Source organism: Aquarana catesbeiana, linkage group LG02, assembly GCF_042186555.1.
Source record: "Aquarana catesbeiana isolate 2022-GZ linkage group LG02, ASM4218655v1, whole genome shotgun sequence".
NCBI lineage: Eukaryota > Metazoa > Chordata > Amphibia > Anura > Ranidae > Aquarana > Aquarana catesbeiana.
In genome coordinates this window covers 93,384,343-93,396,723 of record NC_133325.1, presented here as the reverse complement: position 1 = coordinate 93,396,723, position 12,381 = coordinate 93,384,343, and the positions used below count along the sequence as shown (strand labels likewise).

The 12,381-nt window shown below is 45.3% G+C and overlaps 1 protein-coding gene across 8 annotated transcripts in view; it reads left to right on the top strand.

Annotated features, from left to right (window-relative positions):
- The window catches only part of LOC141127058 (uncharacterized), a 291,214-nt gene that overhangs the window by 84,984 nt on the left and 193,849 nt on the right, over positions 1 to 12,381 (top strand). For all 8 annotated transcript variants that reach the window (XM_073613212.1, XM_073613215.1, XM_073613214.1 and 5 more), the window contains one exon: positions 2,254 to 2,330. In XM_073613212.1, coding sequence (XP_073469313.1) covers positions 2,254 to 2,330 — 77 coding nt within the window. The remainder of the gene's footprint in view (positions 1 to 2,253; positions 2,331 to 12,381) is intronic.

Sequence of the window (12,381 nt, the reverse complement as noted above, 5' to 3'; positions counted from 1 at the left end):
TCAAGGGGTACAAAGTAACATGGTTCATAGGACCTTATCTTCTTACCAGTGGTGGCTGGTGTTTTTTTTTGGGGGGGGGGGGGCGGATGGCATTAACCCCCTTGCTGTCTGCCGGTCGGTCTGGCACTTACCCCATCTGGGTGGAGGGCTGCGGGCAGCTGCTCCGATGTCCTCCAGCACGATGAGCTTCCTGATTGGCGGGGAGGAGATTTATTGTTAAAATAACGAATATTCATTCGCTATCGTCACACACCTATTTTGAAGCCTATGCGAGCCTCTGGCTCTAATCACGTGCTTCAAAACCCCCCCCCCATTGGAAGCCATAGTCCGGTGCCCTGTATGTAGATCAGGGGGCCGAACGCATAGATGGGGGGGGACGGCGCCCGTGCACCCCTAATGGACGGAACCGCCACTGCTTCTTACCTTTTCTCTTACCTTTTCTACAAACAGCTCAAGGAGTAGACCTGGCCGTATTCACTATAGGGGATATACAGGACAATGAGAATGTATCCTGGATGGCAAGTACATTTCCCCGATATTTGAGTTCTGGTCCCTTTTAAGGGGGACAGTTGCAGAGACATTGCTGTACTTTGGTTCTCACCCATGCAGGGTGAGGTGCTCCGGGTTAAGTTTGGCTGGAGAGGACTGACTTTCTGTACTCTTTGGATTGCTACATTTTTATTAGGGACCCTAGATTTCGAAGGTTCAAAGAGACTTGGGCGAAAAGAGCCTCCAAACCCTGATCACCAGGACTTTGGTCCTGAAGGGGTTAAGCCCCAGTTGAGGGGGGTCTTGAAAGGCAGCAGAGGGAAATCAGCACCTGTGTCAGGGAAGTGAGTGGAAGAGACACTCGCAAGCTGTTTGGCAACTGTGAGCTCCCAGACAAGTTGAAACATGGGTTGCTACCTCCCCTTTGTTGCCCCCCTGACACCATTACTATGGGGAAGCCTAACCCCTGTATGGTACCAAAGATTAGCGGTGAGCCTGCTGTTTAGTTTGTGATACCAGGATTTGGACTGTTTATTGACTTTGGCTGAAGTAATCTTTTTGTTTAACCATGATTCAGATAAAATAACCGTTTAGCTTTCACCAAACTGGTTGACAGTCATTCCAGAGCTACCCCAGATAACATGGGGTTTAGAAGATTGCTTGTAAAGTGCAGATTTGTGGAGACCACCCTTTAAATGTTTAAGGCTGGGGTCACATTAATGCGAATTGGAAGATTTCCCCGCATCCAGTTCGCATTACAGGAGCCTGTGACTGCCTCTCAATGGAGCCGGTTTACAAATCTCCGGGGGCAGCCGTGGATCGGATTGCACAAGGGTCATGTGTGTCTTCTGGTCCATTTCAGATCCGAATTCAGGCAAAAATTGGGGCCTGATTCATCCCTGAAATGGAGAACAGGGACGCACCAGACCCCTGCTTTGAGCCGATCCTCACAACAGTGTGACCCCAGCCTAAAACCTGACTTGGGGGCTGCAGTCACTGTTTGGGTATTCTGACAGTTGCAGGTGTGGCTGTCTGAATACAGTAGCCATCAAGGAAGTTTATCCATCCACACTGTTTAGCATTGATGGAAAAAGCCGTTAGATTTGATACGTTCAGTCTGCAGGGTGAACAAAAGATATCTGTGCATGCATGGTCAGTTTGAAGGTTAAGTTCATCTTTAGGAACATGTTACACCTGTATTATGTTCTTAGACACTCTCCTCCCACCGCCAGAGCCCCCCTCTTTTTTACAGTGTGTTGGGGTTCCTCATATTTAAAGTTGTCATGGCTGAGCATGGCTCTGCCTACACAGCTGCATCATTCACTAACAGGTATCTGTGAATGAATAAACTAAGTGCCATCTGCCACAGTGGAAGATGAACTTGTAGTTCTCAGTGGACTACGAATGCGGAAATCAGTACTCTTGTAGTACCTTGACACTTCTGGAAAAGCCCATACAAAGGTGACAAGATTGCTGGAGGGAGAGTCTACAGCCTGGCTTTGCATCTGTAATCCAATGATCGCAGGTTAATTGTTTTCAGGCATATGTGGGAAAATAAATATATGCACATTTATATCCTGCAAAAATACAGTATATGTAATAGTTGAACTTAGCCTTTAAAATGGCTGTATTGGGCCAAAATTTGTAACATTCTCCTCTTCTGTGGCAAACCTTAATGTAAGTAAGGCATGAAGTGGTTGATAACATGTATTTCACTGTAGATTGGATCTGTACTGATACAAAATTATGGATTCTTTTTTGCAGAGGTTTTTATATTAGAAGTGATTCTGGATCTGATGTGGAATTATCAGAGTCAAATAGTTTCAACTCTGCTCAGATAGGTACGTCTGCACTGTATTATCATTGTGAAAAATATGGAAATTGCTGAGCTAAACCACTGATGAATTAAATGCAAAAAGCTGCTAACACTGAAACAAACAAAGTCCAAATGAATAAAGTATAGGAAAGTGTAGCGCTAAATATACCAAAAAGTATGGTGAACCAAGGCGAAAAGTAAGGCACCTTTCACACTGGGGCAGGAGGTGCGTCGGCAGTAAAGCGCCGCTATTTTTACCGTCGTTTTAGTGGCGGTATTTGGATGCTAGCGGGGCGGTTTTACCCCCCGCCAGCGGCCGAGAAAGGGTTAAAAACCACCGCAAAGCGCCTCTGCCGAGGCGCTTTGCCGGTGGTATAACCGCGGTGCCCCATTGATTTCAATGGGCAGGAGCGGTGGAGGAGTGGTATATACACCGCTCCTTCACCGCTCCAAAGATGCTGCTAGCAGGACTTGTTTGACCGTCCTGCCAGTGCACTGCTCCAGTGTGAAAGCCCTCGGGCTTTCACACTGGAGACACAGCAGCAGCTGTTTCAGGTCGGTTTGCAGGCGCCTGCAAAACAACCCAGTGTGAAAGGGGTCTAAGTGAAAATACTTTAACACAAGGTGATAGTGTTCAAAACCTCTTAAGGGTAAGAAACACAATACAAAAGTAGTTTATGATACCTAAAACATAATAAAGTCCACTAAATAAAAAGAAATGCAAATAAACAAAATAAAAAGTGTCCAATCAAATGGCTATGATACAATCCTCTGTGATAAATGGTGGAACAAATGTAAGCAAAAAAATAACTGCATGGCATAAACAAAGCAGGATGGACATTCGTCTGATGGAAAGTTGTAGATAGATACTTTTTTTTTTTAATCAAAACTTTTTTTATTGACAAGAATCACTGGGTAACAGTTTTACAATAAAGGGGGCATACACTGTTCCCCATTCTGTACATATACATTGCATCAGACCTATACATACATAAAACTCCGTTATCTAGGATCATGTACGTATACCTTCGTTTTTTGTAGAACATAAACTTAACACAAACAAAAACTAAGAAAATAAAAGAAACCACAAGAAGGAGAGAAAGTTCACCCTTCTAAGTAATAACAAAAACAATCTGAGAGAATATTTAATATTACAGGGTATCTATTCACTCCTCCAGGTCTGTCTATGGGCCTTATTGCCATATAAGTTACCTTCTACACAGTATATGCATTACAGGAGAGGCCTCAGGCACTAGAGGAGTGTCTATTTACAGCATTAAAGTTCTTATAACCGTAGCAGTCTAGCCATTACTAATTGGGTTGGAGCAAGGTTGGGATTATCCAGCCAGTTTTGCCATATAAGGTCAAATTTTTTTGGGGCCTTCCTATGTCTATATGCCAGTTGCTCTCTAATGAGGAGGGAGTTGACATATGCAATCCACAGAGCCTTCGTAGGCACGTTATTCGCAAGCCAATAACGTGCTATGAGTTTTCTAGCCAAGTATAGTAATCTAGTTATCATTATATATACGCCTTTTGGATACATTTCAGCATCAACCGAACCCAGGAGACATATCAAAGGTGTACATAGATAGATACTTCTTACCGGACAAGGTGGATCCACCTGTCATACGACAGTGGGTCAGTCAGGCTTGGGCTGGCCAAAAGCCAGATGTTCATCGGTAATACCAACTCGGAGGTAGATGGAATCTGTAGAGGGATCATTCCAGGAGCAGATGTTGGATCAATCCGTATGTATGGATCCAGGTATGGCAACCAAATCTCCAGGGCTCGGTTAAGTCTTCTAAGCAGGTAAAGATTGAACCTTAATTGAGGGTCCAAATGGGGGACTAGTGACAAATGGAACATTGTCACCTTAAACCATGTGGCCAAAAAGGAAAAAAGGCTCCATATGGTGCAGTATTTTATAAGATTAAACATCTTTTAATTGTTATGACCTGCGCCATATGGAACCTTTTTTCTTTTTGGCCACATGGTTTAATGTGACAACGTTCCATTTTTGTCACTGGTCCCCCATTTGGACCCTCAATTGAGGTTCAATCTTTACCTGCTTAGAAGACTTAACCGAGCCCTGGAGATTTGGTTGCCATACCTGGATCCATACATATGGATTGATCGAACATCTGCTCCTGGAGTGATCCCTCTACAGCAGGGATCCTCAAACTACAGCCCTCCAGCTGTTACGGAACTACACATCCCATGAGGCATTGTAAAACTCTAAAATTCACAGACATGACTAGGCATGATGGGAATGGGAATTGTAGTTCCTGAACAACTGGAGGGCCATAGTTTGTAGACCCCTGCTCTACAGGTTCCGTCTATTTCCGAGATGGTATTACCGATGAACATCTGGCTTTTGGTCAACCCAGGCCCGATTGACCCACTGTTGTATGACAGGTCGGTCCACCTTGTCCGGTAAGAAGTATTTATCTACAACTTTCCATCAGATGAATGTCCATCCTGCTCTGCTTGTGCCACGCAGTTATTTTTTTGCCTACAGTTGTTCCACCATTTATCACAGAGGATTGTATCACAGCCATTTGATTGGACATTTTTATGAAGTTTATTTATATTTCTTTTTATTTAGTGGACTTTATTATGTTTTAGGTATCATACACTACTTTTGTATTGTGTTTCTTACCCTCCAGAGGTTTTGAACACTATCACCTTGTGTTAAAGTATTTTCACTTACTTTTCACCTTGGTTCACTATACTTTTGGTGTTCCATTTTTTGGTATATTTAGCGCTACCCTTTCCTATACTTTACTGTATTATTATTGAAGACTGGTAGTGCAACCATAACATTTGTTTTAATGTATTTATACTGTTTATTTCTGACTATGTGACATTATCTAGAGGATAGTTAATAAAACCTAACCTTAAGGCTGGGTTCAAACTGAAGCACATTGACGACAATGGCACCATCCTAATCGGTGCGGCGCCGCTCCGATTTCAATAAGTCATTTCTGTACTACTTTTTGCGATTTCAGGTTGCGATTTCCATTGACATCTGTGCAGAAACCTGGACAGATGTCTGTGAAATCGCTGCTGAAATCAGGACTGACGTGCGGGAGTGAAATCGGCTTAATTCCCGCAACTCAGTGTGAACCTGGGCTCCAGGTCCGATTTGGGTCCGCATTTTTGGCTGAATTCAGACCAGAAGACGCACAGAGCTCCTGTGCAATTCGCCCCGGAGCCGCTCCAGAGATGTGTGAACTGGCTCCATAGAGAGCACATCACAATCTCCTGACATGCAAATTGGATGCGGGGAAACTCTCATCCAATTTGCGATAGTGTGAACCCAGCCTGAAGGTTCTAACCCTTTCAGTATGTGTAATACCCATGCATCAGATTACCAGAGTGGATTTTCAGGTGCATAATGATTTTCATTATTGCATTGTTTAAAATGATAATCACTAGAATGCTGTCCAGGTATCTATAATTTTAGACAACACACAACAAATGTAAGCCTGTGATGAGATATGGAGAGCTGGAAAATCAGCACTCTCTAGTCTACACCAGTGATTTTAACTTGTACTGCCCACTCCATATACTACCTAATGTTTATAATCACAAAATAAAAATACTGCGTCATTTAGGTCATTATTCCACAGGGTGTGATCTTCCTTTAGCAATTAATCATAGGAAGTTTTAGTTGTACAGTAATCCAAAGTGAAAATCTGATAAATGGGAATACTCCAATGCAATCACTCAATGTCACAAATGTTTCAATGAAATCCTCTTTGTAAAATCAATTGCATTCAATTCTCTGTTCTATCGACAAAGTCACATAAAAATATAAAATTCTATATGATTCTGGTGGAAAATCAAATTGAATACGTATTGTTTTTTTTTTTGTTACATTAAAGATTATTTTGAAGCAAGTGATTGAAAAAGTAAAGTCTGTTTATCGTTATGTGTATGGGCAGCATAAAAAAAAATGTTTTAAAGTTAGGATTTAGTGCATTAAAGCTACACTTTATATAAAAAAGGACACAAATGAATGCAGCTTTGTATTCATTATGACAATTTTTTTCTGTTAATGCAAGCAGAGCTCAGACTGGATGAGGGTGAAGCAGCAATCAGGTGTGCTGCAGTGTAAGGAGCATTCTGATAGGAGTAGCAAGCAGAGTGACAGGGTGAAGAGCTCATCAGTCTGCTGCTTTCTCCTCTGTCCAGTTATAAAGTGGGAATAGGAAGGAGACCTCTATTTTTTTGTTAAGTGCAGCAAGAAAAAAAAGAAAAAAAAAAAAAAGGGCCTCCTCTGCCAGACAGAGCTGTGCTGTGGGGCAGAGTTGTATGAATCTCAGAACTGGACGAATAGAAATATAAAATCCTTTGGCTGGTAAAACACATGTCCTATATGTATGTAATCTGTTTCGTTGCCTGAAGTTTAGCTTTAAACAGGATAATGGACTTTTTCTGAACATACAGTAAACTGTTCTTCATAGAGTACCTTTTAGAAGTAATCTATGGACAGTGGCTGAGTAGTTCAGCATGTTTGGCTCTTACATTTTCTGTCTCATTTAATTTTTATTAAATAAACTGTATTAAAGACAATTACAAGTGCATGTCATTTTTTAGCCACACAGAAGCATACAACGAAGGAAGCAACATTTTCACATTTAAGAATATGTAAGAAACTGATCACCTATAAACTCCATCACCCTGCGTTGGTGGTCCTCTTTAGTAATTTTGGAATTTATTTGAAAAGTGCTGCAGTCATAACAGAAAAAGTCATAATTAAAGCGCCATTCAACCCAAAAGCAAACATTTTGCAGCTTACAAATTCTTAAATGTGATGGCTGTACTATTTTTTTTTTTTTTTTTTTTTTTTTAAGGTGTTCTTTCTTCTATTTCCACCTGGTGATCAGGATAGTAAATATTTTGTTTTTCAAAAGAACAAGCTTTCTTGCAATTGCAGGGATGAGACACAATTTACTACTGACAGGGGAGCTTACAATAATTTGTTTTATTTACCATATTTATCGGCGTATAACACGCACATTCATTTTAAGAGGGAAGTTTCAGGGGAAAAAAAATTTAAATAAGGAACTTTGAAGCAAAATAAGGGTCAGTGCCCATCTACAGTCTCACCATTGCCATCAATACAGCCAGTTCAATGCCCATCTGCAGCCTCACCATTGCACCAATGCAGCCTCATCAATGCCCATCTGCAGCCTCACAAGTGCCATCAATGCAACCTCATCAGTCCACATCAATGCAGCCTCACCATTGCCATCAATACAGCAGCCTCACCATTGCCATCAGTGCAGCCTGATCGATGCCCATCTGCAGCTTAGAGGGGACAGGGAGGGGGGCGGCCCAGGAGAGGGGACTTACTTTTACAGAGGCCGCCAAGTAAACATGAAATTCTCCTGTATGTAATCTGACAGCGCTCGTCCTGCCCCCCTCCCTGTCCCCTCCGAGGCATCTAAAATTGAAGTATTGGCGTATAACACGCATGTGCTATTTGCACCCAATTTTTAGGGTGAAAAAGTGAGTGTTATATGCCAATAAATACAGTATTTATGGAAATCCTTTGTCCTAAAAAGAATAAAACTGATTGCTGTAACTGCTTATAAAGTATTGGCTGGAGTTTCGCTTCAATTTGGTAGTGTGTTTAAGGCTGGGTTTACACTAGTGCGAATTGGATGTGGATTACTTCGCACAGCAGGAGATTGTGACCGGTTCTCTATGGAGCTGGTTCACATATCTCTGCAGTGGCTCCGGTGCAAATTGCACAGGAGTCCTGTGCATCTTTTGGTCTGTTTCAGGTCCGATTTCAGCAAAAAATTTGGGCTGAAATCGGACCCAAAACGGTGAACGAGGACGCACCGGACTCCTGCCGTGAGCCGCATGCAGCTCATATGTGAACCCAGCCTAAATGTTCTACTACATATTACACTCCTCTCCCCCAAGACTGACAATGCTGTTGTCCAAAGATGCCCCCTGTGCGCCTTGATCCAGAATGTAGGCACTTGAATACAGGAGATGTGTTACTGGCCAGATCACCAGGTTAAAACAGAGGGGGAAAAGAGCCTTATGCCGCGTACACACGGTCGGACTTTCCGGCATACTTGGTCCGGCGGACCAGAGTGTGCCGGACAATCCGCCCGTGTGTGGCGGCGGACTTTTCCGGCGGACTTCTTCCCAAAAGCCCACCGGACCTAGATTTGAAACAAGTTTTAAATCTTTCCGTAGGACTCAGTTTCGGGCGGAAAGTCCGCTCGTGTGTGTGCTGGTCCGACGGAAAGCCCGCTCGTGTGTAGGCTGGTCCGACGGACCAGATACGATGCGAGGGCAGGGTATTGCATCTCGCGCTCTCTGCAATAGGAAAAACAAATTTTCCTATTGCGGTGAGCGCGGTGCATGCCAGGCCCTTAGGTCTGGTATGGATTATAAAGGGAACCCCCTACGCCGAAAAAACGGCGTGGGGTCCCCCCTAAAATCCATACCAGACCCCGATCCGAGCACGCAGCCTGGCCGGTCAGGAAAGGGGGTGGGGACGAGCGAGCGCCCCCCCCTCCTGAACCGTACCAGGCCGCATGCCCTCAACATGGGGGGTGGGTGCTTTGGGGGAGGGGGGCGCCCTGCGGGGCCCCCCCCCAAAGCACCTTGTCCCCATGTTGATGAGGACAAGGGCCTCTTCCCGACAACCCTGGCCGTTGGTTGTCGGGGTCTGCGGGCGGGGGCTTATCGTAATCTGGGAGCCCCCTTTAATAAGGGGGCCCCCAGATCCCGGCCCCCCACCCTATGTGAATGAGTATGGGGTACATGGTACCCCTACCCATTCACCTAGGGAAAAAGTGTAAGTAATAAAACACACTACACAGGTTTTTAAAATATTTTATTAAACAGCTCGGGGGGGGGGGGGATCTTCCTCCGGCTTCGGGGGTCTTCTTCCGGCTTCGGGGGTCCCTCCGCTTCATCTTCTCCCGGCGTCCGGTTGGTTCTTCTCCGCTCTCTTCTCCCGGTGTTCCTGTTCTTCGGCCGGCTCCTCTGCTGTCTTCAAGTAGCTCTCTTGCCAGCAGAGGTCCGGACTTCTGGGCTTCTGGGCTTCTGGGCTTCTCTTCCCCAGATGTTGACACGACGCTCTCTCCTGCTGGACTGCTCTCCGAGGGCTGCGTTGTGACTTATATAGGCGGAGACCCCGCCCCCTTTTGATGTCACAGTCCCTGGGCATGCTGGGACTGTGACGTTTTAGGGGGCGTGGTCAACATCACCCAGTGACCACGCCCCCTAAAACGTCACAGTCCCAGCATGCCCAGGGACTGTGACATCAAAAGGGGGCGGGGTCTCCACCTATATAAGTCACAACGCAGCCCTCGGAGAGCAGTCCAGCAGGAGAGAGCGTCGTGTCAACATCTGGGGAAGAGAAGCCCAGAAGCCCAGAAGCCCAGAAGTCCGGACCTCTGCTGGCAAGAGAGCTACTTGAAGACAGCAGAGGAGCCGGCCGAAGAACAGGAACACCGGGAGAAGAGAGCGGAGAAGAACCAACCGGACGCCGGGAGAAGATGAAGCGGAGGGACCCCCGAAGCCGGAAGAAGACCCCCGAAGCCGGAGGAAGATCCCCCCCCCCCCGAGCTGTTTAATAAAATATTTTAAAAACCTGTGTAGTGTGTTTTATTACTTACACTTTTTCCCTAGGTGAATGGGTAGGGGTACCATGTACCCCATACTCATTCACATAGGGTGGGGGGCCGGGATCTGGGGGTCCCCTTATTAAAGGGGGCTCCCAGATTCCGATAAGCCCCCGCCCGCAGACCCCGACAACCAACGGCCAGGGTTGTCGGGAAGAGGCCCTTGTCCTCATCAACATGGGGACAAGGTGCTTTGGGGTGGGGGGGCCCCGCAGGGCGCCCCCCTCCCCCAAAGCACCCACCCCCCATGTTGAGGGCATGCGGCCTGGTACGGTTCAGGAGGGGGGGGGCGCTCGCTCGTCCCCACCCCCTTTCCTGACCGGCCAGGCTGCGTGCTCGGATCGGGGTCTGGTATGGATTTTAGGGGGGACCCCACGCCGTTTTTTCGGCGTAGGGGGTTCCCTTTATAATCCATACCAGACCTAAGGGCCTGGTATGCCCCGCGACGGGGCTCGCAAGGTGTCAATCTCGCCGATAAAAGCGGCAAGATTGACATCCTTTTCTAGTCCCGTCGCACCTGAGTCACGTTCAAAATAAACGGACTTGTCCGTGTGTGGGCAAGTCCGTTCATTCTGAAAGTCCGCCGGAACTCCGGCGAAAGTCCGTCGGAAAGACGGGCGGACTTAGCCCGCCGGAAAGTCCGGGTGTGTGTGGGCAAGTCCGTCCGTTTTAAAGTCCGGCGCACCTGGCGGACAAAGTCCGTCGGAAAGTGTGCCGGACCAAGTAGGATAGAAAGTCCGACCATGTGTACGCGGCATTAGGCCCGATTCACACCCATGGATTTTTAGTGCTTTTTGCATTTCGCAGATTTGCACTACAGAACGTGTTCCATAGGAAACCATGTTAAATGGATTGTAGTGCAAATCTGCAAAATGCAAAAAGCACTAAAAATGCATAGGTGTGAATCAGGCCTAAGGACTTATGCAAACAGGCACATTTCTCCTTACAATATAAAAACATTGATGTATTTTGGTGCCTGGAAGCCCCTGGTGCTGCGTATAGCTGTCCATAGACATTATTGGTAGTGGTTGTACGCAGTTACATGCGACTGTAACATCTGTACATGTTACAGTGACACACCGCAAGTGGCACATGCGTACAGACGTTACCTGCGTACAGCCGCCCACAACCATTCATGTCTTTGGGCGCATGCATGCAACACTGTTGCCTCCTGGGGACCAAAATATATCAGTGTTTTTATATGAGGAGGAATGTGCCCATATGCATGAACCCCTATAGTAGTAATAGCTTTTCAACTTTTATCTGTTTTGTTTTTAGATGCAAAGGGAGGTTTACTAGAACTAATGCATATAGAATTTGGTGCAGCTGCATAGCTCCGGTCTGTCCGTGATTTGGAACAATGTTCCTCTGTCCCTCTTTCCTCCTCATTTGTCCCTTATTTTCGTCTGATCTATATAGTTGTATAAAAAAAAACACTATTTATCTTTCAAAAAGTGTTTCACAGTGCTAAACCTTTCATCCAAATTCTAAATTGCTGCATTAGTAAATTTCAAAAAAACCAATATAAAAGGAATAGTAGTGGTAAAAAACAGCACTTGCGGGTTTAACCAATCTTTTTTTTTGTTTAATTCTCCTTTAACCGCTTCCCGACCGCCTCACGCAGATATACTGTGGCAGAAGGGCACGTACAGGCAGATTAACGTACCTGTACGTTGCCCTTTAAGAGGCGGCTTGCGGGCGCGTGCGCCCACCGGGAGCTCCATGACCGTGATCACGGGTCCCGCGGACCTGATGTTTGCAGGGATACCCACGATTGTCTCACGGTGAGGAAGAATGGGGAGATTCTAATGTAAACAAGCATCTCCCCGTTTTGCCTAGTCACACTGTCACTGATCTCTGCTCCCTGTGATCGGGAGCGGCGATCAGTGTAGTGTCACACACAACCCCTCCCCCCACAGTTAGAAACACTCCCTAGGACACACTTAACCCCTACAGCGCCACCTAGAGGTTAACCCCTTGACAGCCAGTGACATTTTTACAGTAATCAATGCAATTTTTTAGCATTGATCGCTGTATTAATGCCAATGGTCCCAAAAATGTGTCAGAATTGTCTGATTTGTCCGCCATAATGTCACAGTCACAATAAAAATTGCTGATCGCCGCCATTACTAGTAAAAAAAATAAAATATATTTAATAAAAATGCCATAAACTATCCCCTATTTTGTAGACGCTATAACTTTTGCGCAAACCAATCAATAAACGCTTATTGCAATTTTTTTTACCAAAAATACGTAGTAGAATTTGTATCGGCCTAAACTGAGGAAAAAAAATGTTTTATGTATTTTTTGGAGATATTTATCATAGCAAAAAGTAAAAAACAATGTGTTTTTTTTTCAAAATTGTCGCTCTTTTTTTGTTTATAGCGCAAAAAATAAAAACCGCAGAAGTGA